This window comes from Phytophthora sojae, assembly GCF_000149755.1.
Source record: "Phytophthora sojae unplaced genomic scaffold PHYSOscaffold_13, whole genome shotgun sequence".
In the NCBI taxonomy this organism is placed as follows: domain Eukaryota; phylum Oomycota; class Peronosporomycetes; order Peronosporales; family Peronosporaceae; genus Phytophthora; species Phytophthora sojae.
Window position 1 is genome coordinate 452524 of NW_009258127.1, and position 27496 is coordinate 480019.

At 52.8% G+C, this 27496-nt stretch overlaps 17 protein-coding genes across 17 annotated transcripts; 8 read left to right on the top strand and 9 right to left on the bottom strand.

The window, feature by feature from the left end:
* Nucleotides 1-1683: 1683 nt before the first annotated feature.
* PHYSODRAFT_530409 (hypothetical protein) lies at nucleotides 1684-1854 on the top strand (the record flags this gene model as incomplete). Its single annotated transcript, XM_009539230.1, has 1 exon — nucleotides 1684-1854. A coding segment is annotated over one exon (171 nt), but the record flags the coding sequence as incomplete, so codon positions are not given.
* A 145-nt stretch (nucleotides 1855-1999) lies between these two features.
* Nucleotides 2000-2426, top strand: PHYSODRAFT_410306 (hypothetical protein; the record flags this gene model as incomplete). Its single annotated transcript, XM_009539231.1, has 2 exons — nucleotides 2000-2190; nucleotides 2261-2426. Coding segments are annotated over 2 exons (357 nt in total), but the record flags the coding sequence as incomplete, so codon positions are not given.
* A 510-nt stretch (nucleotides 2427-2936) lies between these two features.
* PHYSODRAFT_417071 (hypothetical protein) lies at nucleotides 2937-3449 on the top strand (the record flags this gene model as incomplete). The annotated part of the gene is made up of 2 exons (XM_009539232.1): nucleotides 2937-3020; nucleotides 3087-3449. Coding segments are annotated over 2 exons (447 nt in total), but the record flags the coding sequence as incomplete, so codon positions are not given.
* A 912-nt stretch (nucleotides 3450-4361) lies between these two features.
* Nucleotides 4362-5198, top strand: PHYSODRAFT_408936 (hypothetical protein; the record flags this gene model as incomplete). The annotated part of the gene is made up of 2 exons (XM_009539233.1): nucleotides 4362-4489; nucleotides 4553-5198. Coding segments are annotated over 2 exons (774 nt in total), but the record flags the coding sequence as incomplete, so codon positions are not given.
* A 348-nt stretch (nucleotides 5199-5546) lies between these two features.
* PHYSODRAFT_530225 (hypothetical protein) lies at nucleotides 5547-5825 on the bottom strand (the record flags this gene model as incomplete). Its single annotated transcript, XM_009539234.1, has 1 exon — nucleotides 5547-5825. The coding sequence occupies one exon, from the start codon at nucleotides 5823-5825 to the stop codon at nucleotides 5547-5549; it is 279 nt and encodes a 92-aa protein (XP_009537529.1).
* Nucleotides 5826-6735: 910 nt separating this feature from the next.
* PHYSODRAFT_530399 (hypothetical protein) lies at nucleotides 6736-7290 on the bottom strand (the record flags this gene model as incomplete). Its single annotated transcript, XM_009539235.1, has 1 exon — nucleotides 6736-7290. One exon carries the CDS (start codon nucleotides 7288-7290, stop codon nucleotides 6736-6738), a length of 555 nt encoding a protein of 184 aa, XP_009537530.1.
* A 529-nt stretch (nucleotides 7291-7819) lies between these two features.
* Nucleotides 7820-8740, bottom strand: PHYSODRAFT_529661 (hypothetical protein; the record flags this gene model as incomplete). The annotated part of the gene is made up of 2 exons (XM_009539236.1): nucleotides 7820-8116; nucleotides 8237-8740. 2 exons carry the CDS (start codon nucleotides 8738-8740, stop codon nucleotides 7820-7822), a joined length of 801 nt encoding a protein of 266 aa, XP_009537531.1.
* Nucleotides 8741-12114: 3374 nt separating this feature from the next.
* On the bottom strand, nucleotides 12115-12357 carry PHYSODRAFT_530938 (hypothetical protein; the record flags this gene model as incomplete). The annotated part of the gene is made up of 1 exon (XM_009539237.1): nucleotides 12115-12357. A coding segment is annotated over one exon (243 nt), but the record flags the coding sequence as incomplete, so codon positions are not given.
* Nucleotides 12358-12440: 83 nt separating this feature from the next.
* On the bottom strand, nucleotides 12441-13439 carry PHYSODRAFT_530693 (hypothetical protein; the record flags this gene model as incomplete). Its single annotated transcript, XM_009539238.1, has 1 exon — nucleotides 12441-13439. One exon carries the CDS (start codon nucleotides 13437-13439, stop codon nucleotides 12441-12443), a length of 999 nt encoding a protein of 332 aa, XP_009537533.1.
* A 1-nt stretch (nucleotide 13440) lies between these two features.
* Nucleotides 13441-13896, bottom strand: PHYSODRAFT_530405 (hypothetical protein; the record flags this gene model as incomplete). The annotated part of the gene is made up of 1 exon (XM_009539239.1): nucleotides 13441-13896. The coding sequence occupies one exon, from the start codon at nucleotides 13894-13896 to the stop codon at nucleotides 13441-13443; it is 456 nt and encodes a 151-aa protein (XP_009537534.1).
* A 2261-nt stretch (nucleotides 13897-16157) lies between these two features.
* On the bottom strand, nucleotides 16158-17137 carry PHYSODRAFT_340966 (hypothetical protein; the record flags this gene model as incomplete). Its single annotated transcript, XM_009539240.1, has 2 exons — nucleotides 16158-16630; nucleotides 16735-17137. The coding sequence occupies 2 exons, from the start codon at nucleotides 17135-17137 to the stop codon at nucleotides 16158-16160; spliced, it is 876 nt and encodes a 291-aa protein (XP_009537535.1).
* A 308-nt stretch (nucleotides 17138-17445) lies between these two features.
* On the top strand, nucleotides 17446-19692 carry PHYSODRAFT_529573 (hypothetical protein; the record flags this gene model as incomplete). Its single annotated transcript, XM_009539241.1, has 5 exons — nucleotides 17446-17766; nucleotides 17846-18032; nucleotides 18092-19326; nucleotides 19420-19455; nucleotides 19597-19692. The coding sequence occupies 5 exons, from the start codon at nucleotides 17446-17448 to the stop codon at nucleotides 19690-19692; spliced, it is 1875 nt and encodes a 624-aa protein (XP_009537536.1).
* A 681-nt stretch (nucleotides 19693-20373) lies between these two features.
* On the top strand, nucleotides 20374-20607 carry PHYSODRAFT_419374 (hypothetical protein; the record flags this gene model as incomplete). The annotated part of the gene is made up of 1 exon (XM_009539242.1): nucleotides 20374-20607. A coding segment is annotated over one exon (234 nt), but the record flags the coding sequence as incomplete, so codon positions are not given.
* A 1221-nt stretch (nucleotides 20608-21828) lies between these two features.
* PHYSODRAFT_319530 (hypothetical protein) lies at nucleotides 21829-22823 on the top strand (the record flags this gene model as incomplete). Its single annotated transcript, XM_009539243.1, has 2 exons — nucleotides 21829-22254; nucleotides 22278-22823. The coding sequence occupies 2 exons, from the start codon at nucleotides 21829-21831 to the stop codon at nucleotides 22821-22823; spliced, it is 972 nt and encodes a 323-aa protein (XP_009537538.1).
* Nucleotides 22824-23586: 763 nt separating this feature from the next.
* Nucleotides 23587-24377, bottom strand: PHYSODRAFT_319531 (hypothetical protein; the record flags this gene model as incomplete). Its single annotated transcript, XM_009539244.1, has 2 exons — nucleotides 23587-24294; nucleotides 24360-24377. The coding sequence occupies 2 exons, from the start codon at nucleotides 24375-24377 to the stop codon at nucleotides 23587-23589; spliced, it is 726 nt and encodes a 241-aa protein (XP_009537539.1).
* A 130-nt stretch (nucleotides 24378-24507) lies between these two features.
* Nucleotides 24508-25513, bottom strand: PHYSODRAFT_319532 (hypothetical protein; the record flags this gene model as incomplete). Its single annotated transcript, XM_009539245.1, has 4 exons — nucleotides 24508-24594; nucleotides 24657-24936; nucleotides 24983-25204; nucleotides 25335-25513. 4 exons carry the CDS (start codon nucleotides 25511-25513, stop codon nucleotides 24508-24510), a joined length of 768 nt encoding a protein of 255 aa, XP_009537540.1.
* Nucleotides 25514-25648: 135 nt separating this feature from the next.
* Nucleotides 25649-26135, top strand: PHYSODRAFT_288983 (hypothetical protein). Its single transcript, XM_009539246.1, has 2 exons — nucleotides 25649-25736; nucleotides 25869-26135. Exons 1-2 carry the CDS (start codon nucleotides 25671-25673, stop codon nucleotides 26067-26069), a joined length of 267 nt encoding a protein of 88 aa, XP_009537541.1. The 5' UTR covers nucleotides 25649-25670; the 3' UTR covers nucleotides 26070-26135.
* Nucleotides 26136-27496: the final 1361 nt, after the last annotated feature.

Consider the following 27496-nt stretch of genomic DNA (forward strand, 5'->3'; position numbering starts at 1 on the left):
GGGTTGGTAGAGACCCAAAGAGATGGGTGGGTACGTCGCGAAGGCGGCCTTGCTCAAGAATCGTGCGGAACCACATGAGGTCATCCCGAGCCTAGGCCGAGATGGCGACAAATCCGTGCCGTGGTGCAAATCGCCCCGGGAGTGGTTTGAGCAACCATAAGTATGGTTGCTTTTAGCCATTCTGAGACATGTATGGTTGCTTTTAGGGATTTCAAAAATTACGAGCGTAATTTAAATGTCTAAATTACCATTAAGCCCTTAGGTACGCAAATCACGCTAAAGTGCGCTTCTGATTAGCTACGATGCCATTAAGTGCGCCACCTCACAGCCGCTCATTTTAAGAATCGCGCTGCTGAACGGAGGCCACGTGGGACACGCACCTCTCGCGAATGAGTCAAGCACCAAACGGCGAGGTGGGACCGATGGCTCCTGCGGGGGGAGCCATTATAAACGGTAATCAGTATGCTCCATGTTGGTTGCAACGAGAGTATCTACGTGCCTCACATTTTGTTTGAATTCTGTCGGTATGTATTGTTTAGGCCGAAAGCTGCGGAACGTAAAGGAGGAGCTAAACTACATGTACGCCGCTCTCGGGATTGAAAAAGACGACGACGAAGACGAAGACTTTGTTCTCGATGAGGAGAATGAGGAAGACAACGGCGACGAAGAGGCGGAGGATTGCTAACAAGAGGAGGAAGACGAAGAGGAGGGTGGCGACGATGAAGAGGAGGCGAGTGACGATGAAGAGGAGGCAGACATCGACGGAGAATCCAGCACAGAAGACGAAGCAGAAGCGGGTAAGACTCGTTTGGATTATTGTTGATACTTATTGAGTTGAAGTGATGATGTATTGTGTATTTTTTTAGTTTGTTTAGAACGCAGGACACGCAAACAGAGCCCCGAGCCGAGAAAGAAAGCCACAGCACGCAAGAAAACACCAGGTATTCTCGTTAAAGTTGCTTTAAGCAAAAAGGTTGCGCTATCATTAATATTGACATTCACTTTGGAATCGATAGATACCGCTCTGGCCAAATGCAAGCTTTCTGCTGGGGATGGAGCCCAATCTTTCGCGAAAAAGCGTAAGGCGGAGCTGCAGCTTCACGAGTCTGTCGACGCTGATTCGGCCCCACGTTTATCCAAGCGGAACAAGCAGTACATGCCGCGGAAGCGATCAAGCAAGCACTTGACGAGTTGCGGGAGATCAACGGGGACCGCGAAGAAATTATCAACCCCGTTCCGCCCTTTACCCCAGCGATTATAAAGAGTTGGAGCAAGTTCAACGCACACTTGAAAATATACAAGCAGAAGCACCACCTCAAGTTTCGAGTACGAATCTCGGAGACACGAAATCAGTACAACAGGTATGTGTGACCTCTGTTTGATGAGAAATGTAAGTTATTAACGAAACCCCCTTTCATATGCAGCAATCACCGGGACCAAATCCCTTCACGTTTTAATTGGAGTCACAAGGTCCTCCGCTGTACACACGGTGTTTAGCAAGCGTCGCGCTCCAAGGGACATCGCAATAGAAAAGGCAACTATTGCGGGTGTCCTGCACGCAAGACACCAACCGTTCAGCGGATGGAAAATGGAAAATTTCGAATTGTCATAAGAAACGAGGTATCTGCCTGTTCGTGTATTTGTTTGCTTTGTTAGTATTTCTCACATGTCGCTGTTGATAATCAGAACTTTACCCACACGCACCCGACCAACCGAACGCAAGCATCGTTGTACCTGACAACAAAGACACTTCCGTTGGACGAGCAAGATCTCGAAGATGTTAAGACTTTAACGGATGCTAGTGTTTCTTCCAAGCACATCACGAACTTCCTGAATGAGAGAATCGGTGCGTAGTTTTATATATGATATGCTGAAGTGATACTTACGTTACTGTTCGCGCTTTGTGTGTTTGCTAGGCTGCAAAATAACACCTCAACAGACCCGTAATCTGATCCGCAGTATTATGGGGCACGGCGCAGCGGAGGCCCGTTTGAAAGACATGCTGCAACCTATCCGCCAGTTAGACGGTAGTGACGTCCTTGTTATTCAAGACCAAATGGACGTGACATGCGGTATCGTGATGCAAACAAAGGTGCAGAAGTTGATGTTCGAGCGCTGGGGCGACACTCTTACGATGGATTTCACTCACGGCACGAACAATTTGGGCTATCACTTGGGTGCGTATGAGTTGTTCGGTATGGCAACTTTATCTTTGTTACGACAACCTTGCGTAGTTATAGCAACCATATCGATGATATAGCAACCTTATTAACAAAGTGATTTTCTACTGTTGTGTGTTGGATATTTCAGGGAGTCTGGTCGTCACAACCGCCATTGGTAGAGGGTTTCCAGTTGTAGACTTCATATGCCTCAACCAACGAGCTCCTATGATGTCAACAATCCTGGAGTATTTCCAAGAGAAGAACCCAAGTTGGCGGATGATATCCTCCATCGTGATCGACAAAGATTTCGTTGTGTGGAGGGTGCTGAAAACACTATTTCCTGCTGCGAAAGTTTTACTTTGTCAATTCCATGACATTTCGTACTGGCAGAAGGTGATACAGCGGGCCCCATACAAGCTGAAGGTTTCTGAACGCGACGAGTTACTCAACCTGATGATAAAAACGCTGTACAGGTACGCAACAGGTTCTATTTATGATTCTTGTGGTAACGCTAACTTTGGAAAACAAACCATATGCAGCTCCACAGAGACATGTTATGATTCTAGTTACGGTGCATTGAAGCAATACTGCGAAGACAACAAGAAACAAGCTTGATTCTCGTACTTTGAAAAGAACTGGGATTCGTGTCGAGACATGTGGGCGAACTTTGCTCGCAGCAAATTTTTCACGGCTGGGAATACTACAACGAACAGGATCGAGTCAAACTGGACTCAAGTGAAAATACTGTTGGGGCACAAGACACTAATTGACAAGACTATTGCGGGCTTGGTGCAGCATCAAATCATGATAACTCAGCAGATCGGGTTCGTCATCGCGCAGCACCATTCGACTTCGCCCGTTCCTAAAACCATACCGATGTTTCTCCGGACGGTAGCAACTCGACTGTACCCTGACATCTTCGAGAAAGTGAGAAAAGAGTGGGAACGATTTGTGAACTTCATGGCAGATGCGACTTGTGAGCGTACAGCGTCGAGTCCTTCACAATGGAAAATTTATTGCGGGAATCAAACCTTTCGCTGTCACGATGTGGAGTGGACGTGTACTTGTCTATTTTATAGCAGTCACCATTTACCATGTCGTCATCTTATGCACTTAGCACGCGAGGGGAATGGCTTCAAACTGCTTCCAGCTATGGCAATTCATGATCGGTGGAGTACGTACCAGACCTTGGAAGTGAAAAACGAATTGACGGCTGCAGCGGAAATGTTACAGCCAATTGTGCAGATGTCCAAGTTAAGGTTGCCGAAAGTAAAGTTGCCAACGACACTGGGGCTGAACCAGAACAACCACTTTATGCTGCGGGGGGTAACGCTTCGCCAACCAAAGCTAGGAAGCAAGTTGCGTGCGTACGGCTACGGCGAGGTGAACGGGCAAACCAGGTCGTATTGTCTTCAGCTGAAAAATACGCATATGCAAAAGCGACGCTGGAACCGCTATTGGAACACCTGTCAGATTTGTCTAGTGCAGACTTCTACCAAGAGCTAAGTGCCTGGAAGGAAACGATCGACATAAGGCTCAACCGTGTCAACCCTGCCCCCCCCCAACCAAGTTCTACAGAATCTGCTGAAGATAGCAAGCAAGAAGAAGATGTATCTGAACCTGTCTCAGATTCCATTCTGGACCCCGTGGAGGCAATGGGGATTATGACGCTCATGGACGCATTGGAAAGCAGCCCCATGACCATGAATTATGGCGATTACGAGTCCGACGAAAGTATGTTATCGACACAACGCACTCACCTTTCGCAGTCATCTCCAATTCGACCCCCCATCGACGGGAAATCTCATGACAGCTGCGGAATGAGTAGCTGTGACAAGGTTTCAAGCTCTACGAAGCCTGACACAGAGTCGCGCGTGCGCCAGGTCGATGTCGTTAGAGTTCCTAAGCCACCAAGCCAAGGAAAGTCAAGGTCAACTCCGAAACAGCTGAGGCAAACATCGATCAGTCTCAAAGCCGACCGTCTTGCTGTTCACAAGTACCCCACTGAACTTGCCGTGACTTTGGATCAGTTCCTGATTTGGGCCAGAAACACCTCAAATCTGAAGCGCGTGATGGAGATGCTGTCGAAGTCTGGAGGATGCCTATCTAACAGCTCGGAAGATTGATTGTCATCAAGAAATTGTACGACCTGCGGACTACATGCACACATTTGTAATTCCACAAGACCTCGCCCTATCAATGCAGGCAGCAACGACTACTACCCGGAAGGAGAAGCAGCCAATTGTACTGGATGAAACGGCCAAGAAGCAAGGACTTGTTCTTGACGTCGTCTTGGCGATTGATCCAAAACTGTGGAAATTTAACGGGTATGGTTGCTTTAGCGATATGGTTGCTCTAATAGGGTTGCTTTAACATGCTTATGTTTCTAGACAATATGTAGGTGCTCTAACAGGATTCTACGCGATCAAGGCGAAGTGTACCTCATGGTTGAAGGACCGAAAGTGGCTGGAGCAAGATTGGCGTAAAGTTGACTCCATCGTGGATCTTTTCGCTGCGGAGACAGCAACGGCAGGACTACCGCGTGATGCTGTTTCCGAGCGGCACCAAGGTCTAGCGAACGAAATTATCTCAAAGTTTACTTCAAGCCGGCTGCGCACTGAATTTGTGACGCTCTCCAACAAAGTCCTGATCAGCTTTGACAACATTGGGGGAGGGATCTGTCGTGGATGGCTAAATGATAGCCCTGTGGACTTTTGCTTGGAAATCCTTGCGAGATCGGTGGGGAAGTGCCATGTGCTGTCATCACTGACATGGGCTATCGGATGGCCAAGTCGCCCTAAGACAGCACTTGCAGCAACGAATTTTATTATCCACCCCGTTAATCTGCACGCAGACCACTGGGGGGTAATTATCCTTCGCCTAAGCTACACGGCAAAAACAAGCAAGCTTCGGGTGCATGTATACATATATGAGCCGCTCATTGATGATGACTATCACCATAAAATGGAAATCGTGTGGACTGGAATTCCGAAAGACAAAGAAAATGAAGGAAAGGAGGGGCTTCGTGGTTATGTGGAGCGGTGGCACAAGGCTTCTGACCCCCGTGGCCATCTTTTCTTCGATCCGATTGAGTGGATCTGTGCCCCTCAACAACCTGATTTTGCAAACTGTGGTGTAATGGTAGTAGCCCAAGCCCACAGCTATCTTACGGGGAACTTGCAGATGCAACTTTCTAGAATTTCCAAGAACGACATCAAGGTGATGCGATTGAAAATGCTGTGGGTCATCATGTGTTACTCCCAAGAACGTCATCTCTCTGAACGCGACGTCGCTAAAGCTAGCCAGATTCATCAGCAGCTACAGAACCAGCTCTGAGAAACACCACACTCTGTATTTACCTTTAAATACAGAGTCTATGCTGCATTAGTCTTTCATTTTTCGCACCGCCAACTCCAGTAGAACATCGAGGGAAACAGCGTCGTCCTCTGCGGTGAGACCACCTTGGTCGGCCCCTTCATCGCCCAAGACGGCTGCTAACGCATAGCTGTTCTCTTCGCGATCTTCGACGAGGGCTTGGATTTGTAGCTGCGCTGCCAGAAGCATTTCCAGATGCTCGGTAAGCTCATCCAGCTTCTTCTTGAGGAGTGCAATCTCGGCGATTCTCGCGCGCACCAGCTCATGTGCCAGCGATTTCTTCTCCATTTTTGCTGTCGCTCAAAATCTGCTAAGTGTTGAAAATGTGGGACACATATTGTCATGTGTTTCACGTATTGCTGTGTAGAGAACATCAGTTAGACGCCACCACGTGTCTAAATTTAGAGAGAGATGTAGCAAGACCATGACGAGGGCGACGTGTCCCTGTCATTTACGCGTCATTTAAAATAAATTACCGGGTGCCAGCTGGTTTTAGGGTTGCTTTAGGCCTTGTGGTTGCTTTAATTTCTGTCGTGTTGTCGTCATATGGCTGCTGTAACGCCATTCAATCGCCCCAGCGCGTGGAGGCGCTGATAGAATGGGCGAGCTGCATGTACACACGACGCAACATGTCGGAGGCTACCGAGCAGTTGCTCCAGGGTACGCTTGGAGATCCGAACCGTCTCGCAAGCGGCCGAAACCCGGCCGAGAGCTTTTGCAATCTTGATCGCCGGAATGGATACGGTACACGCAACCGTGTCCCACTCGAGTCTGAGCGCCGCTAGCTGAGTGGTCCAGCTACTGAACTTGACTTCGTTGATCGCCTTCAGACCGAGGACTGCGAGCATTGCTAGCCGCAAGGCATCTTCTACTGTGTCACACCTGAGGCCAATGTCGGGCTCGATCATGATGTGGTCATCAACCCACGCGTAGGAGAAGAATGGTACACAGGTACACATCAGGCTAGAAAGGTGGCAGATCACGCCGCCAAAGACGCTGTAGAGTGCTGGTGACCCTGTCCAACCGAACGGTGCTGAGAGATCAACGACACCGGCTGATCCATCTGGTGTGAAGCCCCACATCCACGCCACGCTGTCGGCGCGGTGACGAAGGTGTCGGTAGGCACCTTGGACGTCGCCTTTGAGCATTAATATCCTCGCACCGGGGAACCGGTGCTGGAGGGCCTCGGTCCGATTCGCTAGTGCAGCGACATGCTCGTACACGAGTTAGTGCAGTGCAGTGAACAGGTGACGGTCATGTGGTTGGGGCAATCGCCTCGGGGACACGAGAGATCATGGATCAGGCGAATCGAGTCGTGCTCCTTGGTGACCGCACCCAAGGACACAGACCAGAAGCTGAAAACGTCAGCATCCACCACGAGATATGCGCCGCCCGATTCACATTCGCGAATACGTTGTAGGACCTGCGCTGAGCAGTCTACAGCCGAGATATGATTGGGCGGCCGATTCTGCTGCTTGGGCAAGTCGTGTCGCCAGACTACGTGGAAGCCTTCTTGCACAATCTTGATCATGAGGTCACGATATTTGAACGTACTCAGCAGCTGCATGCACGTCGTGGGTTGAAGCGCCTTGTTCGGACGCGGATCGGAGGCAGTCTCTCCGCGAAGGAGACGAACGAGGCATGGCAGGAAACAACGCGTACGGCGAGTGAGCTTGGATAGGGCGAATTGCAAACTGCTTCTATTTCCACCGTAGGCAACCCCGTGACGCTGGCAGTGCGAAACTAGACCCATAGTAACGATTGTTTCGGCCCGCATAAGCTCGCGAGTGAGGTGTGATTGGACCGATGGTGGCGTCAAGCCACGTCGAGGAGTAGCGTGGAGTGGGCCGAGGATTGTGTTATCTGGCAGCACGGAGGCCGAGGCGAGTGGCGATGTCATTTTGTACGTGCCGGCGTTGCCGTCAACCGATCGACGCAGTGTCGCGGCTCCATCGGCCTGGAGCACAGCGACGGCGTGCGAGAGCCTTCGGTGGATGCGGACAGACCGGTGGGGAAAGCAGGCGAGGACGAGGAACGTGATCTCGCGCTATTTCAGCGCTGCTGTGGTAGTATCGTGGTGGCACTGCTCGTGTCCACGGCCAGCGTGTCGGCTCCGGTCGGTCGTTGGGGGCAGTGATGTGAACAAGAAGCGCTTTGTGCGCTGAGGCCGGCATGTCGCCGGCATAGACGTGCTGGTCGGAATGATGTTGGCGGCAAGCCACGTCGAGGAGTAGCGTGGAGTGGGAGAGCGGCGCGTATTGGCCTCGACCGAGTACTGCGCGTCATAACCGTTGGAAAGACAGAGTCAAGCCGCCGAGCTGCCGCTGGATAAACGCCCGGGCATCTTCTGGTAGGGTTGTCGGGGTGAAGTGGGCGCGATCAGGGTAGATGTACTGTGATGACGCACCCACCACACCGGGGCACCCGCGCCGGGACAGCGACCGAAGACACAACTTTCGTCCATTCTGCTGGGGGAGATACTGCGAGCGCTCGGAGGAACTGCGCTGACTGCCGCGCTGCTGGGCTGCGTCCTGCTCAGGTCTGCGCGCGACCTGCTGTACGACCCGGCTCCGGTGTTGCTCGACGGGTTCGCGGCCGCGGCTAAGGTCTGGTGCCGGTCTCTCCTGTCGGATCTCGCGCAACTAGCGCTGCGTGAGCAGCTGGATCGTAGCTTGGAGCTCGGGGTTCGTTCGATTAACCGTGTCCTTCACACAACGGCGGGAGGAGCCACCCGCGATGTCCCGGACAGCGGCGGCACGAAACGACTCGAGGATACCGTCCACCCAGTAGACAAAAGGAGGCAGGTCGGATGGTGCCCATACTGCCGACCCCGCTTCCTCGAGCGCAAACGCGTGGATCCGCTGCACCAAGTCGACCACCTCCGACGACGCAAAGCTAGCGCAGTAGGTATGAAGGCTGTTGATCGCCGAGACGACTTCGGCCGACGAGGTCGGAAATAGCGGTGCCGGTAGAGCGACGATGTAGGAAAAATTCTGCATATTGGTGTGACGCGTTTGTACCCAAGTCATCTTTTCCACGCGGTCCATAAATGCGAGGTGCATAATGGAGAGTCCGCGAGTCCCAAATTGAAAATCGTAGAGCCGAATCAACACCCCGGGGTGCGGAGCGAACTGGACAGACGCGTGCGAGATGAGACCATCCAGGAAATCATGAGCACACGTACCTCCCAAGCCCGAAGACATGAGCAGCTGGTGAAGCTGCGACTGCGTGGAGCTCGGCTGAAATCCGGATTTGGGGGCACCGGCCAGGTCGCTATCGGTGGCGACGCTTAGCGGGCGGCGCCACAGCGTTTGTCGACTGCTCCAGGTACTCCACCAGCAGCTCGGGTTGGCCGGCGAGGGCGCGAACGACGCGCGCGTGTGCGTCCGCCGTATCGCCGCGCACGCGCGTTGGTGCTGCGTGTGAGTCCATAGGGGTCCGCCCGGTGGTCTCCTCGACGAGTCGGCAAAGAACGAATCCGACTGAGACGCCGACTCGTTGTGGCCGATCAGAGCCTCCGGATGCATCGAAGACCGGCCGGTATCTGGTGGACAGGAAAAGGACGCTCCGATCCGTTCCCGCAGCTCGTCCGGGATCATCCCGGCGGGATGTACTCGGCATCCCCTTCCGTCACATAGACGAAGTCAACAGCGTGCTGGAGCGGGAACGATTGGTCGATTCCGGTTGCTTGATCGATCCATGTTCGGACGTTGATGATCCGCGCGTGGCACGATATCGGCGAGGATGGTGGCGATGTCTCGAGAGGGCGGCCGGTCGGGTGTGTGCGGTGAACCGAGGATTCGATCCATTAGTGTGACGTGGAGTGTACGAAGCTGTGAGACGCGCCGAGACCGCGGCACTGCTGCGTCCCACAGCAGCAAGCACGTGACTGGGTCCACCACCGTCAGCTCTGGGATGTGGTTGTGCTGCCGTGCGCACCACCACGCGAGCTGAGTCTTGAGCGAGGGCGACCACCTGCCCATGGACCCAGGCGGACCGCAGGCGAGCCGCAACCGCCCGACGGAGCCATTCACCCGGGCGCAGTCCTCGTGCAGTTGCAGCTGGGGCGCGCCGCTCCGTAGAAGTCGTGCGGGGCGTAGTCCACTGCAACTGCGAATTGGGGATTCCGGTGACGGTCGCTGGTGTCTGCGTTACCCTGGCGACGATGCCGTATGATGGGACATCTAGGTCGACTGCATCTTCTGGTAGGAGTAAGACGAACTCGCCGCAGGTGATGGTTGCTGTCATAGTCGGTATGCCGTCTGATGCCGCGCTGGCACGTTGCTTGCTCGCGAGATATTGCTAACTGAGTAGAGCTAATGCTCTGCCGCGCGTGTGGTGGCCTGAGTGCCAACCACTTCGTCTCCTGCAAAATCCGTTTTCCCGATCCTGCTTGCTCGATCATCTTCGCGAAAAACTGATCCTTCACTGACGCGCGAGCAATCAGCGATTAGAACACGATGAGCATATGCCCATTTATTGGCATCGATTAAACCATTGCAAATGTCAAGGGAATGGCCACCATTGATAGCCGCTAGCTTCGAGAATTCGTCTTGAAAGTATAGTCATACTCATGAGTTTTAGAGAATACGTTCGAAGTACCAATCGTTACTTGGAAGTTTCGAATGCTTGCACCAGGCATGACCGTCCAAGGAGCGCTGTCAAAAGGAGATTGGAATTGTTGAGTACTATGAGCACTAACGAAGTGACCCTTCGACGTTTCAGCAAATGGAAGCAATGCAACATATTTGATGTCTTTGAACGTACCGGATAGTTGGAAGTTGAAGTTAGCATTAACCCTTTCGCGAGTATCCTCAATAAATTATAGTATACAACTCATTGATACTTCCTTCTAAAAGGGCGCTCTAGGCGTCCTTTTACAAAGTTACGGAGCTGTCTCATGGGACATGCCATCAACGGTGATTTGCAGGATACATAGAGTGTATGCGTATGACTTAGCATTTGTATAGACAATGATTACTTGATGATTACCCTGCGTACCGATTATGATTTGTTTTAAAAGAAGGTTGATTACTAGCTTGAACTTGTGCAAAATGGCACAGGATGCGCCCTTTAAGAGGGGGTACACTCTACCGTGTTTTGGAAAATCATCTAAACAGCACTTTCTGTATCCTTTTACCGCGAAAGGGTTAAGTTGACCAGCAATGGTATCGGGCGTCGTATCAGCGCGACCGGTGAAGTATTGAGCATAAACATCCTTAAGGCGAATATGCTTAACAGGCTTATTAATAATTGAAGTAGCGCTTCCACTTGCAAAATGAAGGGTTAGGTTAGATGAAGATACCTGTCTTTTGTAAAGTTACCCTAACCCTGATCAGGCCGCTGTTGCCCGCGTGAACGTGAGGAATTGAAGCTGCTTCCAGTTCAATTGGGTTTTGTATACATTTTAAGTCAGAAGCAACTTCCACCTCTAGAAACAACAAAATATGCAAAGTCCAATTGCATGACTAATCAACGCGCAGTATCTTTAGAGTATTAACCAGTCATAACGTCCACTTTAGTATTAATTTTGCAAGGATATTTGATAAAACTAAGGACGACGGTAATAATCTTTAGGAGGCTTCTGAGGACTTGAAGATAAGGTAACAAGACTAAAAATACTAGGTTTTCTAACAAGACCTTATGTACTACGACAAGACATTAAATACTAAACAAGACTGAAAACACTACGACAAGGCCAACAATACTTGCATTAATCTCGGAGGTACGCGTGCCTGGACTTCACTAGACGACGTTTACGGTCGAGGCGAATGTATCGGGCCAGTGTAGTACATTGATGTCTGAGCTGGCAGCGTTCTGTAGCCAATTGTCTGTGTAATATGCTTGGCTAGTAGTTTTAGTCTTTTCTAGTATTTTGAGTCTTGTCCTAGTACTTTGGGTCTTGTTGAAAGTGAGACATATATTCTAATAGGCCTATACATTGTGTTTAGGCATCTTCGCTATCCGAATCAGATCCAAATGTCTTACTAAACCGTCTCTCGCTCGCCAGCTGGTCTTCCTTTGCCTTCATCTTGGCCTCGTATGCGTTATCCTTCTCGATGAATCCAGCCTTGTAAACTGCCTCAAACTTAGCTAGGGTCGCACAAGCTTTACCTTCTCCAAATCTGTCGATCTCCTCCTGGATTGGCGCTTCAAGTGCAATGTTTTTATTGCGTACCTTCTCGCAAAGTTTCATCCACTTCGCGATTTTCTCTTGGTACGTCGTCTGCAAGTAAGCCCGGTACTTTTGAAGGCGAACACGCTCGCCGAATATGGTGTTCGGACTTGCTTCAAGCATTTTCGTCTTGTAAAGACTGAACACCTTGCATGTTTCTTCAAGCGCGCTCCGGCCAGGCTGTACTTGGAACTCCGGAGGCATCCAATGGCGCTTGTCAGGTGTTAAACCATGCTTTTGACAGCAAGTCGACGCCCTCCATCTAAATGAACTTTTGTCGATGCCAATGCGTCACTATGGACAATGCTTGTTGCCTACCTGGGAGAAAATCTACTCGAACAAATCCGCATTGCGGCTTAGTTCCTCGAGAGGGTACTTTATTCGCCCCCCACTGGCTCGGGTTTAAAAGGAAGAGGCACCCTTTCCACCTCGCGGAGCCGCTGCCGAAGCGCTTCGGATACAATGGTAAGCTTGGGCCCTCCACATTAAATTAAAGTAACTTACGGTACCCTCAAGTCGTTGAAATGACTCGGACGCGCGACGGAAATCAATTGTTTGTCGCCACTCATTCTCTTTTCCAGGCTTGTGAACTGGCAGGGCTGGGCACGCCCAGCGACTCTCCGGGTTTTTGTACGCCCAGCCAACGGAGGCAGGCGAGCAGGCGGGTCATCACTAATTTGCAGGCGCCAGATATCTCGCTTCGACACAATTTCGTTCAGTTCATCGCTTCAATCAGCAGGGAATCCGTTGTCAACAGCCTCAGCTATCATTTCGTGCAGCCGAGCCTTGATCGCATCCGTATCGGGTCGAGCGATCGCCTTGTAGTTCCGTTCGTCATCAAACGGGTCCACATCAGAGGAACCTTGGGTCACGAGACCTGCAAGAAGCTCGTCAACATCGCTTCCGAGCGATCTTAGGGTCCGCTTCCCGAGCAAGAACTCATCCTCATTAGTCTCGGTGATCACACACGTCAGGCCGCGGATATTCACTCTACCAGCCACTGTTTGCAGACCAATATCCAAATCCACGGACTGAGTGCACGTAATGTACGCACCACCAACTGCCCTGCCTCGAACAGGAGGCTCCAGGGCTTTGAGTGTCACGCTCGGGTCAAGAAGCTGCAACTCATCCACAATACTGCGAGGGATGACGTTGTACGTGGTACCGTTGTCGAGGCAATAGGGCATGCCCACTAGGTCATTGAAGATCACTTCACTCTCTCCAAGCGAGTCATTCGTAACCAGGCGCTTTACCGTCGACGCCTCCTTCCCGCGTCTCTTGTTCTCCAAGAACATCTTCATTGCGTCCTTCTTGTTCGCCTCAGTGGCGCTCGGACAGTCCTCGAGCCAGTGGTCGTTGCGCTTGCAGTACAAACAGCCCCCGGGTGGCAGACCATCCCTCTTCTTGTGTAATGGCTTCACACTTGGTCGTCGATCGTCCTTGCGGACTTGCACCCTTGCACTATCGAGCTGCTTCTTGTTGTTTTTGCTATCACGACCACCGTTGTCACGTTTCCCCATGTGCTGGTACATGTCGTAGGCCTGCTGGTTCCGAATAGCTTCCTGGTTGACGAGATCAAAAAGACGGTGAAGATCAGACTTCAAGCTGGGACCACACTCGAGTGCACGCCTCACTTGCTCCTTCAGTGTAGCCGGTCTTAGATTCTCCACAATCACTTTACACTTCAGCTTCACGTTATCCTTCAGGCACCCAGCAAGACCATGCATCTCAATCACCTCTTCCATACCCCAGGATCCTAGCCTTCACGTCCTTCTGACTCAGATCCATCTTCAGGTTGGACGCCATGATCCCCATCACATCAGGAATCGTGTCGTTAATCACGCTGCCGATGATGTTTTCAATGGCGCTCACCAGTTTCTCCTCAGTCATATTCTCCACTGGAATACGCAGCTCGAAGGACTTCAACAGCCTCTTGTTGATAGACTTGAACACGGGGCGTCGGACAGATGCAACCGACTCTCCGGTCTCTGCGCAGCGATTCTCCACTGCTTCCTCGTACATGATTCTCTCATGCTTCCACCTCACCAAGTCTTCATGAGCGAAGCTTGTGATTTGCGGTGGGTCTTGGAGCGTGACGCCCTTGGCCATCACACTCGTGCTTGTACTCCCGAAGTCGCCGTCCGTGTTGGCCCGGCTCCGCTTCGGAGGACTTGGCTCTGACATGCTGTTCGTACACAGCTAAAGTATACTTTGTAGTGTCTTCAGCATCGACAAGCTGAACTTGGACTTGTAAGTCGGCGGCGGCCTTGCTGTCGTCGACTTGCTCTTGAAATTGCGAAATGCAAAGTGTATTTGTTGGTTAACTTCTCGCTACCTTCTTCATGCATACTATGTAGGCGCTTCTCTCTCTGTGCTACCTAGGTAACCACTACGTGTTTGTTTCCGTCGACTCTTGCCACAGGTCGTGAGTTTCATGACGGCGGCTTTCTCCAGCCAGCGGTCGTCCGTTGCAGTCGGCAGCGGGTAGCCAACTGACATTCCACTACACCCGACCCGAAGACGCAACACCAGGGCGAAGTTACAGCACGAAGGTAAGTGCTTGGCAGGGCGCTGTTGCAGCTAATAGCTTGCTTGTATTTGATTATTAACAGCGCGGAGGTAAGAAAGTAAATTAATATTATCGCAAGTACTAAGAAGCTACTTATCTGGTAGTTGTGGATGTTCATAATATAATACGCACAGCGCGGACGACTGGTGCGCCAAGTCGTGTGCGCTGTGCGTATATCTGCTCTGTTTTATTTTCGCTATCTCAGCCGTTATTCCGGTCACGTGGTTGGGTTAACTGTAAGTACATCCTCGGCATCCGGACTATTATACCACTATTGTCCAAACTTCCAAAAATGTATCATTGTACAGGGAACAAGGAGATCGACATCCGTTGTTGTACAAATATCTGCCATCGCCATCTTACTTTCCCTATTTGGTGGATAATCTATCATACAACCGAAATTCTGGATGCAACGATCAATTCAGGACCTGAAGGGGTCATTGCTGTTCTCCCGAAGAATCTGCACGTTACTGCCAATTTCACCGAAGTAAGTGACTATCCCCCATCTCATAGGAACCACCACCATAATCGACAGCATAACGGGTATTGTGGGAACCGATTAGATTGTCTAATTGGAATATAAATCGGTTGGTTAAGCAGATGATTAAGCTTAATCGGGTCGGATTTAATAACTCCGACCTCCTAATTAGATCGACAGCCTAAGCTTTGCACTCTGATTTGACAGAGCAGTCTGTTGTGCCTACAACGCCATGTGGCAAGCTGATTTAGCTGCTCAATGCTTACAAAGCTCTGGACGACTGATTTGCATGCCAATCAGCCCGAATGTCCGACACCCACTCGGCATTCGGCAGCGGATTTAAGGTAAAACCGACAAACGCTAATGCTGACGAGAAATGACAGCGCAAATATATGGCTTTACAACTTGATAAATAGATAGCAGTACACGTCGACTGCTCACAGAGAAGTATTTAATGCACGCGATGCTATTGCTCGTTAGTAGGAGTGCGAAACAGTCAGCTCGTGGTGGTAAGTGGTCGTTCCGCGTATTGCTGGCGGGTAATGAGGCAATCCCTATTTTACTAACGCTACACTGATTTATACCCTTACCAATGACATATGCAATCATAAGGATCCCCGATTTAGTACCAGTCAAATCTCTCATGAACGCTGCTTTATCAGCTAATCCGCTCGGACAATCTAATCGGTTTCCACAATAGAATCTACCCGGTAGATTACTCTTCCGTCGTCCCTCCCTTGCCCACGGAATGTTCACGCGAGTCTTCATGTGCTAGCGCTGAAGTAAATTTTAATTTATTGTGGTTTTCAACTATTTTGCCGCCCGATTTGACGTGTTATCTCGGAGTCCGATTTATATAAAATGGAGCTCCTACATGATGGGTTAGTCCAATTTAGCTATATCTGACCTGAGTTAGTAGCATAAGGCTCAGAGGGGAGGCATTCCAAGTTGGCCATACCTCCTCACCTCTTATGACGCATTAGAACTGCAGGACATTGGGGACAATAGTGCACTGTATATAGCCACTTCATAGCACCATGGCCAGCTAAATGACCTGTGTGCTCATCTACGGCCGCTACAACTTCGTGCCACGCCGATCTGAGAGGGCCCCAGACATGTTTTCGCGGCGGTCCCTTTTGCCGGCGAAAAGCGGTATTTCTGGCCCCCTCAGCCCTTCCTGCTAAATCGGAGCCCTCCAGCAAATCGGGCCCGATATATCGGATCTTGGACCACCCGATTTGCCAAAACGGATGAAAGCCACAATACTTCGAATTGCTTTTTTAAAATATGCTTGTTATCGATTGAGCAGTTGAAGTGCGCTCACTTATGTAAATCATTAAAATGCTCTGCACAGGCATCTTCCACGCGTTTTATTTAAATAGCGCTACAACGCCTCCCTCAGCTGGTCGGGTACATCGCACCCACTCCAATCGATGCCCACACTTCTCGATACGGCAGCGTCCCACCACGAGCCAGCTCTTCCACCTCCATCACAGAAAGCACGCCTCGCCACACTGGAAACCCATCGACCAAGCCTCGAAAGTCGTACGCTCCTGAATAACCTGGATAAGGAAAGTCTCCGTCTCCAGCCACGATGTGACCAGTGCCAATCTGCTGGTACGCCATGCGAGTCCATTCACGGCGTCTTTCACCCGTAGCAGAGTGCACCTGCACTCCATCAACGTAAACTTGCTGAACGTGTTTCTCTCGCTCAGAACTCAAAGCTAAATGGTGCCAGCGATTGGTCATCAGCTTGGCCGCTACCATCGTTTTCCCTTCGAGCAGCGAGCAGTAGAGATTGCACTTGGAGTCGACCACCACCGGCTGCCACCGATCGTCTCCCATGTCGTCACAGTCCAGCCCGTAGAGGACTCAGCGCCCATAGTGGCCCGTAGTTGTAGACCCCGTCGTCCTCGTGTCCGGCAGCAAGCAGAATCACACGTCGAAGCTGACACTAGTGTTCCCAGCCAGATACGCCATGGGTCTCTGCTGTCTCGACTCGGTGGACACATTGTGCTCCAGGTAAACGCGTATGGCCCTCGTTGACGTCGGTAGATGAAGTCTTGGGACCCCATTCCTCGGAAATACACGGATCGTTCCAGCATATATTTCCTCTTCCAGTGCTGCTCCAAGTCTCTTTGGACGATGCCCTTCATCCGAAACCTGAGTCGCCTTGCGGAGCCCTTCAAATCTTTCATCCATGGCGGCCCTTGAGCGTCCGCCGCACTTTGTCCGTGAAGACGCTCCTGCCAGAACTCAGGGTCCGAGAGCCACGAAAGGCACTCGGGACTGGCATGCGAGAGCGTGAAGGTGTCGAAACCTGTCAGGAACGCGAGCACGGCCTCCAATACGTCGCTTGGCATCAACTCGGGCCTCATCTTGATAAGAAAAATGATTTGCAGAAAAAAGTATCTTCCGAGCTGGAGTACACCCGAGAAAAAAAAATATTTTCAAATTTTGGATGATGCTCGTCCCAGTTACCCGTCGAGTTCTACGGCAACGGCGGAGAAAGGTCGATCATACTAACGGTCTTGCTGTCACTTGATGCAATTCACTTTTCACGTAGCAAATGGTGCTACACGTGCAGGTTTCGACGATTTTGGTCGTGATATGGCTCGCTGTGACTTCGGCAGCGCGACCAAGGCGGAGGAATGACAACCGGTTAGTGACGCAGTCGGGTTTGAAGATGTGGGTCGATCCGGAAACCCCGTTGGAGTCCTACACGTGGAAGAGTTCGCGCGGAGAGACCTGGGACCTCGTGATGAGCGACGAGTTCAACTTCCCCGGACGGTCTTTTCGACCTGGAGACGATCACATGTGGACGTCGATCGAGAAACCGGACGGCGTGAACGAGGCGATGGAAGTCTACGCGCACAATAAAACCACCACGGCGTGTGACGAGGCCAGCGGCATCTGCAGCTTCCAGATTGAACTGGAGGACTCGGTCACTCAGCTGCAAGTGTGGAACAGCTTTCTGCAGACGCCGGGCTTCGAGAACGTCACGTTTGTAAGTGTATTTGTACTCTCTCACGATTGTTGATCCGCATACTGCTGACGGGTTTGTTGCTGTTGCTGCTCATTGCCAGTTTTATCGTGGGGGGATGGTGCAGTCCTGGAACAAGTTCTGCATGCAAGGAGGTATGATCGAGGTTCGAGTCCAGCTGCCTGGAGCTCTCTCAGAGTCCTCTGGCAACCCCGACCTGCTCTTGGACTCCAGTGCGCGCGCTCAGTCGCTGCGTTATTACCCGACGTGGCCTGGAATCTGGTTGCTAGGTACGTCCACAGCGGTGTAGCGCAGCTGTTGGTCTTGAGATTTAACATTTTTTTGTTAGGAAACCTTGGAAGGGCGATTTTCAGCGGCTCCACGAATCGGATGTGGCCATTCTCCTACGACGCTTGTGATCCGGACGAATTGACGCCGAGCAACCAGCGTATTAGCGCGTGTGACGCGGACCCAGGCTCGGGAATGAACCCGTATCAAGGTCGTGGTGCGCCTGAAATCGACATCGTCGAAGGAGGAGGGACGACCATCTCGTCGTCCATCCAAGTGGGCCCTGGAATGCCGCCGGACTTCCGCGTCGTAACGCCAGAGGGCGAGAACAAGCTGTGCATCTACTCAAGCTCGTGCAAAACGCCCGGCGCCAACATCCCAGGAATTCCCGAGAGCGTCTACGTCGGGGCTCGTGGTCATCAGTCGTGGTATCAGAAGCTGCGCTACGCTTCCAACAATTTTTGCCAGCAGAACGCCAGCCTCATTCAACGATATACCACGGTGGAAGCCGCGCTGAAAGCTGGGGTTGAAGACAACGTGTGCTCCGTCGACACGTGCCCAGGATCTCTGGATATCAATTCGGACCTCAACTACATGCACGAAGATGGCGACGATCGCTGGGGCATCAACTCGAACGGCACCTGCTTCTCTGCTATGAACTCGTACATGGGCGAATTCATCTGCAGCGCTGGAAATCCCGACCCCAGCTGCAAACCCCTCGACGACACGCCGGTTCTTCCCAGTGATGAATCAACTTTTGCCTTCCAAATGGACGCGCTGTCCGCGAACTGGCCGGTGCACATGGGGGTGTACACAGGCTTCGTCCGGTACCAGGTGGAGTGGGTCCCCGGCGCCAATGGCTACGTGCGCTGGACGCTGGATGGAGACCCGTTGTTCGAGATCCCAGCCGAGACCATCACGAACCCTCCGCAAGGAGCGAGCGTCAAGAACCCCCGCAAGATCATGATCGAGGAGCCTTTGTACCTCATCTTCAACGTGGCCATGTCCAGCAAGTGGGGCGCTCAACCGCCCAACCCGAAGAATCCGTGTCGTGGAGATGGAATGGACCCTGTAGCTAACCGCATCTGCGACGCGTTCCCCATGTACTTGAAGATCGACTACGTCCGCGTGTACCAGGACTTGTCGCCTGACTCGATCATGAGCGTGGGCTGCGACCCGAAGACGCACCCCACGCGCCAGTGGATCCTGGATCACCTGGACGAGTACGAAGACGAGGAGAACAAACTCGTCGAGGTGCACGGGAGGGCCTTCTGTCGGACGGACGAGGACTGCACGGTTCAAACGAGCCACCGTCGCCGTGAGAGATCTTCGTCCAGCAGCAGGTCGACCGTCATCTTTACCGGACGGTGCGTGAACCAGCGCTGCGAGTGTTCAAGCACTACGTGGTCTGGACCGCGCTGCATCGTGCCCAGTCAGCCCAGTGCTGTGTCCTTCAGCCCTCCTCTCATTGTTTCGGCCTGCGTTGGGTCGCTGTTGTTTGTGTTGGGGATTGCTTCTTGCATCGCTATGCGCGTGAAGCGCAAGAAAGACGCCGAGGCTATTGAGACAGAGCGCAAGGTGAAGCAGCAGCAACGACAGCAATACGAATTGATGCGCCGACAGTCCGGCCGACACCTCCAAAGCGCGTGGTCATCAGAGTAAATTGACGACGGATGCGCAATCCTCTCCGGCAGAGAATAATGATCTAGGCAGACACGTTACTCAATCGAACCATCCTACAAGTCATTTGCCTTGCCCATGCTTGCCTTGCCGTACGAACGCTTAGTACAACCTACTAATAGTAGACTTTAGCCTCGATTGCCGTGACTCGTGCACACTCCATTAAGCGTGGCGGACTTCTTGCAACCTGCATGTGAACAGCGTTTACCTCCGCCGTGTTAAGGGCACAGACCCCTCGATCGAGACTTGCGCTGACAGCCTGAGTGCGAACATAGGGTATACCCGCCATGTCGATAGCACAAACCGAAAGCTTGGTGCCTGCCCTCAGCGTTGCGCGATGAAGCTATTGTTTTTTCCTGATCCCCTCCGACAATAGCATCACAACACGCGGTTGCCGAAGTTCGGCCATTCATCGTCCAGGCCGTAGTCACGAACGAACCCGGGCGATGGCAAGGACTCGGAAGCGGGTGTATTTCGTCGTTGACTCGCAAAGGGGCCCGCAGTTCGTGCTCAGTGGTGACGTTGTCTCGACTGAAATTATGATGCCTGTTGCGTCGGCTCAAGGGGGGCAGTCCACTCTGAGAAAGCAACCCGATGCAGAACCAATGGGGGCCATTGCCTTCAGCGAGACGGACTGGCAGAAGAAGGCCAGCGTGAAGCTAAAAGCTATGTTCGTATCCTGGATGTCCGAAGTGGAGTGTGCATGGAGTCAAGTGCATCAAACATGGCGGTGGCAAGCGGTGTTCCCACCCAGGATGCAACAGATACTCACTACTCAAGAACAAGTGCACCGCCCACAGCGAAGCTCGGACGTGCAAACACCCGGGCTGCCTATACCAAATTGAGTCCGACGGCAAATGCTACCTTCACGGAGGCGGTAACCGGTGCTCACTTGGCGGAGGAAGAACCAGATGCACTCGTCCAGGCTGTCGAGCTCGGGCGTGGGCGCTGGGATTTTCATGATGATTTTTTTCATCGCTGGGGTGCGACCGCTGCTGGACTCGACGTTGTCACGAGGGATGTGTAAACTTGAAGTTCCTTGACGGCCTCGTGCTTGGGCTCACAAACTTCCCAATCTGCGGCCATCCAGCTCTATTGCCACCATGGAGCACCTTCCACCTGATACTCTCAAGCTGTTGAGCAGCTTCTTGACTGGACACGACGCCTACAGGTTATCCCACACCAGTCCCTGGTGGTTCAAGTACGTGGCGGACGGCTCGTTCTGGCAGCGGCAACTGGGGTCAACGCAAACGTGGACCAAGAGGCAAATGGTGGCACCGTCGCTGCTGTTCGGAGGCCGAACGGCAGGGAACAACTTCCACTTGGATTCATTCGCCTATCTGATGGACACGCAGCAGCCAGACAAGCCTCAGCACTTTCACTTGGCCAGTCTCGGCTCTCAGAGCTTCAGCATGGACGTGTGGTTCAGTCTCCTACCAGCTTCTGCCGACGCGTGTTTTGGCGGGGTCCTATACGGCTTGCAGTCCGCCAAGCGCGACAGTCGTCCGTGGCCGCACTTTCATCAGCCTATCGTGGTCGTGAACGCCTCGGGAGACTTGCACTGCTCCGTGCTAGACGTCAAGCCAGTGGTGGCGAATAACGTCAAGCCCAATCGATGGTATCACCTCGCACTGACCTACGACCACGACCGGCAACGTCAAGACGTGTACCTCGATGGAGATAGCGTTCGATCGGACACTGGGGCTTTGCATGAAGAATGGAGCCACTTCACGCATGAACAAGTGGGGACGGGCTGTGTCACTGGAGGCGACGTCGACTTCCCGTACCGAGGCCATTTAGGCTGGTACGGCTTCCACGGCATCATGGACGAGTTCAGAGTTTGGGAAGGAGCGTTGGCTGCTGAGGAAGTAGCAGAGCTCGCCTGTGGTGGAAGGAAGACAAGCAAGCGGCTGCGAGGCTCGATGAAGTCGCACGTGGCGTCACTGATGTGTTCGGAGGACCGGTGGGTGAACGCGCAGGTAATATCATGCACAAGACCAACCGAGCAGGCCGAGGTCGATCTCAAGGGCTCTGTGGGTACACAACTGCCGTAGTAAAGTGAGACCGCTCGGCGTCGTGACCGCTCGCTCATTCCTCGATCCTCCACGCGTCTCCAAGATGGAAGCGGTCGGTCGCGTCGCCAGAATTTCCCTACAGCAACTTCCTGCCGACATCCTCGAGTGTCTTTGCAGTCTCTTGACGGGCTTCGACGCGTTGAGTTTATCCCAGACGAACTCGTGGTGGAGTAACTTCCTATCGGACGATTCCTTCTGGCAAAAACGTCTTCAGGGACCAATTAGTGTCGTGCACATCCAAGATCCTTGGAAGAAGAGGTACATGCAGTCGAGGTCCATGCTGTTCAAGGCTCTCAAGGTGAACGGCGAAAGCGAGAAGCTGGATGCCTTCGTGTACTTGACGTACCGAGGTGAGCAGCGTCGACGAGATCTGCATCGCTCGTCGCACTTCCAGTTGACGCACCTGAGGAGCGAGAGCTTCAGCTTCGATCTCTGGTTCAGTCTGCTGCCGGCCACGAGGAAGACTTCGGTGGGATCCTCTACGGCCTGCAGAGTTCCAGCCGCGAATGTTATCAATGGCCTCACTACCACCAGCAGTTTGTGATGGTCAGCTCCCGTGGAGAGCTCTACTGCTCCGTGCTCGCTGGTAAACACGCCGTGGCGAGTGACTTACAGTCGAAGCGGTGGTATCACGTCGCGCTGACTTACGATCATGACCACCAGCGCCAAGAAGTGTATCTGGATGGAGCTAAGGTCTGGTCGGTCTTGGGATCACGGCACCATGAATGGAGCCACTTGACCTCTGGACAAGTGGGGACTGGTTGCGTTACTTCAGACTCGCTCGACTGCCCCTACCAAGGCTACATTGGCTGGTACGGATTCCACGGTGTCGTCGATGCCTTCCGAGTCTGGAGAGGCGTTGTATCTGGAGACGACGTGAAGCTGCTAGCTACTGGTGGCGAATTGGAGGCCGAAAGACTGCGAGCTTCAGCGAAGCTGAACTCACCAAGTATCGCGCAAAGGAAGCTACAGCGCAACGTGCAACTGGCCAAGTGCACTCGACCAGCTGAAGGAAGGACGATTCAATTCGCAAAGTGACAGTGATGAGAACTGCCGTTAAGGTTCAACACACAACGACTTACTTGGATTTCGTGTTCACTTGTGCGCCCTCGACACCACCTTTGTTCTCTATCGTACTGGAAAATAGCTCCTTTGACGTGGTCCAGACGCGGTCCGCTTCACATCTGGAGACACCTTCAATGCTTTCTGAAGAAAACGGTTGCAAACCTTCGTCAAGTGCACCATGCCTCGAGACGATCCCAAGAAATTGGACTTCGTCGCGACGCTGAGGGCAACGCCTTCGTCTTCGATTCCCATCACGCATCCTGGACGCGGGCACGAGCTCCTTCCCTGATCTTCGGAGGCTTTCATATGATCTGGTCCTGAAGCGCGACCTTCGTCCCCACCTCTATGCCGTCGCTTACCAAGAGCTTTGGTGTGCATTCCCGATGTGCCAGCTACACGTTGCGACTCCGTCAACCCGTCCGAGTCACAACTTTCAGCAGCAGAATCTGAAGCTATCGGCGACACGATACTCGCCGACTCACTTCTCGCAAATAGGACGAACACGTCTCGGTTGCAAGGTTCGGCCCCGTCGTCTGCCCACGTGCTCAGCTCGAACGCGCCTTCTGCATCCATGCTTAAAAGTTCTAGTCTGCTTGGCATCCATACTCTGTACTTGGCTGCAAGCTTCAGCCACATGAAATCTTCTCGTCTCGAGACCTCCTTCGTTCTTATTATCGCGACTCGACGCTTTTAGCGCAGGCTAAGAACTTGCTTCGCGAGCTTATATAGAGCCTGTTTACGAGATCACACAGTTAGGTTGCGAAGAAGACTGGTACTTCACCTGCTGCATGCTTCGTCCTTCAGCAGGGCGAGTGCACATTGTCAACTGCACGTTAACCCACGTGAAAAGAGGACGCACTAGACGCTCTCCATTTGTCTTCAAGGAAGCTCGCAGTCGCTCAATTTGGAGACTTCTCCCACGCACGAGCCTCGCTACATCATCCTGCGACATTGCTCCATTCCAGATGCGAAAGTCGTCGATAACACCATGGAAGCCGTACCAGCCCAGATACTTCGGACGGGGGAAATTGAGGTCTCCAGCGGTGATACAGCCCGACCCCACCTGCTCGTGTGATAAATAGCCCCAATCGTGATGAAGTGCGCCGGTATTGGAGTGAACTTTCTCGCCATTGAGGTACACGTCTTGCCTCTGCTTTTCATTGTCGTAGGTGAGAGCGAGGTGATACCACCGATTCGACTCCAAGTTGCTCGCAACAACTGGCCTGAAGTCCAACACTGAGCAATACAAGTCGCCCGTGGAGCTCACAAGCACAAACTGTTGGTGATAATACGGCCACTGGCGGCTCTCGCGACTCGTGGATTGCAGACCGTAGATAATGCCGCCGAAGTGGTGACCCTCTCCACCTGGCAGCAAACTGAACCACACGTCGAAGCTAAAGCTCTCGCTTCCGAGAAAATTTAGTCGGAACTGCGAGCGTCGCCGCTGTTCGTCCCCTGCATAGTTGAGGTATGCATACGGTCGTCGTCACCCTGGAGCCCCCGGAAAACCATCGAGCGCGACAGCATGTACTGCTCCTTCTAATTGGTTACTGCATCCTCGTCTCTTGGTGTCACTTCAGGCAGACAACTTCCCCATAGAGACCCGCTCGCCAAATAGTTCAGCCACCAGGAATTCGTGTGCGACAGATTAAACGCATCAAAGCCGGCCAAGAAGCTGCACAGCGTCTCGATCGTATCTGCCGGTAGCTGCTCCGGTCGTACAACTGCAATTCGCCTCCTGCTGCTGCACTTGGCCATGTCCACTTGCTTCCCTTCCACCGGCCTGGAGCAGCGAACCTCACTGACATTCCACCTCGACCTCCACGGTGCTCTTCCCGACAGCTTTAACGTGCCGATCATCACCTTCTCCACCCCATTCTGCCCTCGAGCCAACTCAACCACATCTCCCTCCGTCAAGACGTCACCCCACACTCGGAACTCGTCGATAAGCCCATGAAACCCGTACCAGCCCAAGTACCCGGGCTTGGGGAAATGAAGCTCATTGGCCGTGATGCATCCAGTCCCGACCTGTTCGTGCCTCAGAAACTCCATCTCACGGTGCAACGCGCCCGAGTCCGAGCGGATCCTTGCTCCGTTGACTGATGCGGTCGTAGCTCAGAGCGAGATGGTACAATCTCTCAACTTGCAGGTCGCTCTTCACGACTGGGCGGTGATCGATCACGGAGCAGTACAAGTCCCTGGTGGCACTGACGAGCACGAACTGCTGGTGGAACTGCGGCCAATTTCGACTCTCGGCTTGGACAGACTGCAGACCGTAGAGGACGCCGCCGGTATAAGCTCCGTCGGGGTCTTGCGCGAACCACAGGTCGAAGCTGAAGCTGTAGTCTCTCAAACTTGATAGTTGAAGTGGTTCCCCGCGTTACTTGATACTCTGAGAATTGATGCGTATGAATCAGACGCACAAGGATGTGAAGTTTAGATATTGCAAGACCTGTGAATCCCAATGACCGCGTACGCTGATACAGAGCCTTGTTCGCGGCGGCGTGGAGAGCGTCGGGCAGCGCCGGCAGCCGCGACTGCCACAGCGGAGCCGCGTCCAGCTGCTTGAGCCAGAAGGAGCTGCAGTGCGACAGCGAGAGCGCGTCCAGCCCCGTCAGGAAGCTGCAGATGCAGGTCACCGCAGACGCCGATAGAGTCTCCATTACAGTCAGGAATCAGAAATGGCATACAATTTGCAAGTGTTGCGAGGAATGATGGTCAGTGGATTACGCTCCGCCTCCCATTGGTCGATCCGCAGCCAATGATCGCTCAGTGTTAAATCCGCCACCCAAGTCACTCACCGCAACCGAACAAAGGAGAATGGCGTCGTCGTCGTCCGTGCTGCGCCTGTACCGCGAGATGCTGCGCAATGCGGCCAAGTTCGAGGTGCGTGTCGTGTAGCCCTGCGTCTCCGCTACGTGTTGATATGTCATTCAGTGCCCGAAGCGCACGGAATCATGTCTAAAATTGAGTTTTACTAAAGTATCGGATATTTTACTAACTATTTATTACTTGCAGACCTACAACTTCCGCAGCTACGCCACGCGCCGCGTGAAGGAGGACTTCCGCAAGAACAAGACGCTGCAGGCCGGCAGCCCCGAGCAGGAGAAGGCACTCGAGTTCGCGCGCGAGCAGGCGGGCGTGCTGTACCGCCAGGTGGCCGTCTCCAAGCTCTACCCGCCGCACATTAAGAGCGTCATGGAGACGCTCCCCAAGTAGGAGAAGTTATTCCAGGTGTCGAAGCTTTAATAGAGCGCGATGACCCCTGCGTCGGTTGCACATTGGATGTTTGGTTCTGTATGAATCGCTGTGGTAATTTTGTACTGGTAACTTGCATGCAGGTTTGAAGCCAAGCGGTACGCGGCACCAAAGGATTGGGAGTGGCGAAAGCTGTGCGTGGTGACTAACACTTGGACTTTGTTTGGGCAGTACCTCGGATACGAGCGGCGGACTATACCGAACGGTATATGTGAGAAAACTGTAGTGCTACTGACTGGCGCTGCCGACGAATGGGTAATTCTCGTCCATACTCGCTTCATGTGTAAAAGGAATCCACCTCACTAGCAGCCGCGCGCTGGTCTTTTGGTACGGGTATGCCAAGCGAAGCCGCGATTCACTGGAGACCCACCACACCCTCAGCCCCCTCCACCGCCAGGGTCTCCTCGGTATTGGATAATGCACCCCGAAAACGCCCCAAATCCCAAAGTTTTTCCCAAATGATTTAAGACCATGGGAACGTTTTGGTACATATTTAGGACAGAATAACCTTCAGTATGAAAGAGCAGCACAGAGGACACTCGCGCGTTGGCTCTCGTCTGCTAACTTAGCGACGGGTCTGCGGGGGGCCCACCCCTCTCTCGCTTCGCTCGGGGGGCGCGGCTGCGCGGCCTGTCCCACCCCCTTGTCCCTTACGCTAAGTTCCTCGTCTCGGCCAGGCGCGGTGTCTAGAAAAAAAAATATCGGGTTGCAGCGCTCGCGTTCGCTCGCTCGCACAGACACGCCCCCGCCTAATCGGCGGGTGTTGGCGATTAGTGAATGCATCGAGTGAGGCTCGCGCTCGCGTCCACTCGCCCTCGCCCATAGACTATAGACCATAATCAGTCAACTCCGTTTTGGTACATATTTGGGATAGTTTTACGAGAAAGCAGTCATATACTTGGCCCCAAATATGTACCTAAATGTTACAGAGACAATTCATTATTTGGGACATTTGGGGCGATTTGGGCACATATTTGGGAGGCATTATCAGCTTCCGTCTCCTCAATACGTGACATGGTCGGAAGACGCGTTGGGCTTCAACTGTGTCTTCAACATGGCGCTGCTCTTCTTGCCAGCTACACGCAACAGAGCGCGTGGATGGAGGCTATCAACATATACGCGAACGGCATCAAGTACTCGGCGTTGCTGTTGTTCTGACTGCACTGCGGATATTACTACGACTGCTGGTTGCCGGAGGGGAGATGGCAGCAAATGGCGCTAACGTGTTGAGACTGCTCGATCGGTGAGCGGACGGGGAGGAAAGTATCGACCAATGGGTTCGGAAAGGCTGCGCTGCTGTGCTTCCTGCTGATCGGAGTCACGTTGATTCCGTGGATCCGGCCGAAGATGTACAATTTCTTCTTCAACACGCACCAGCCCCTGTTCCT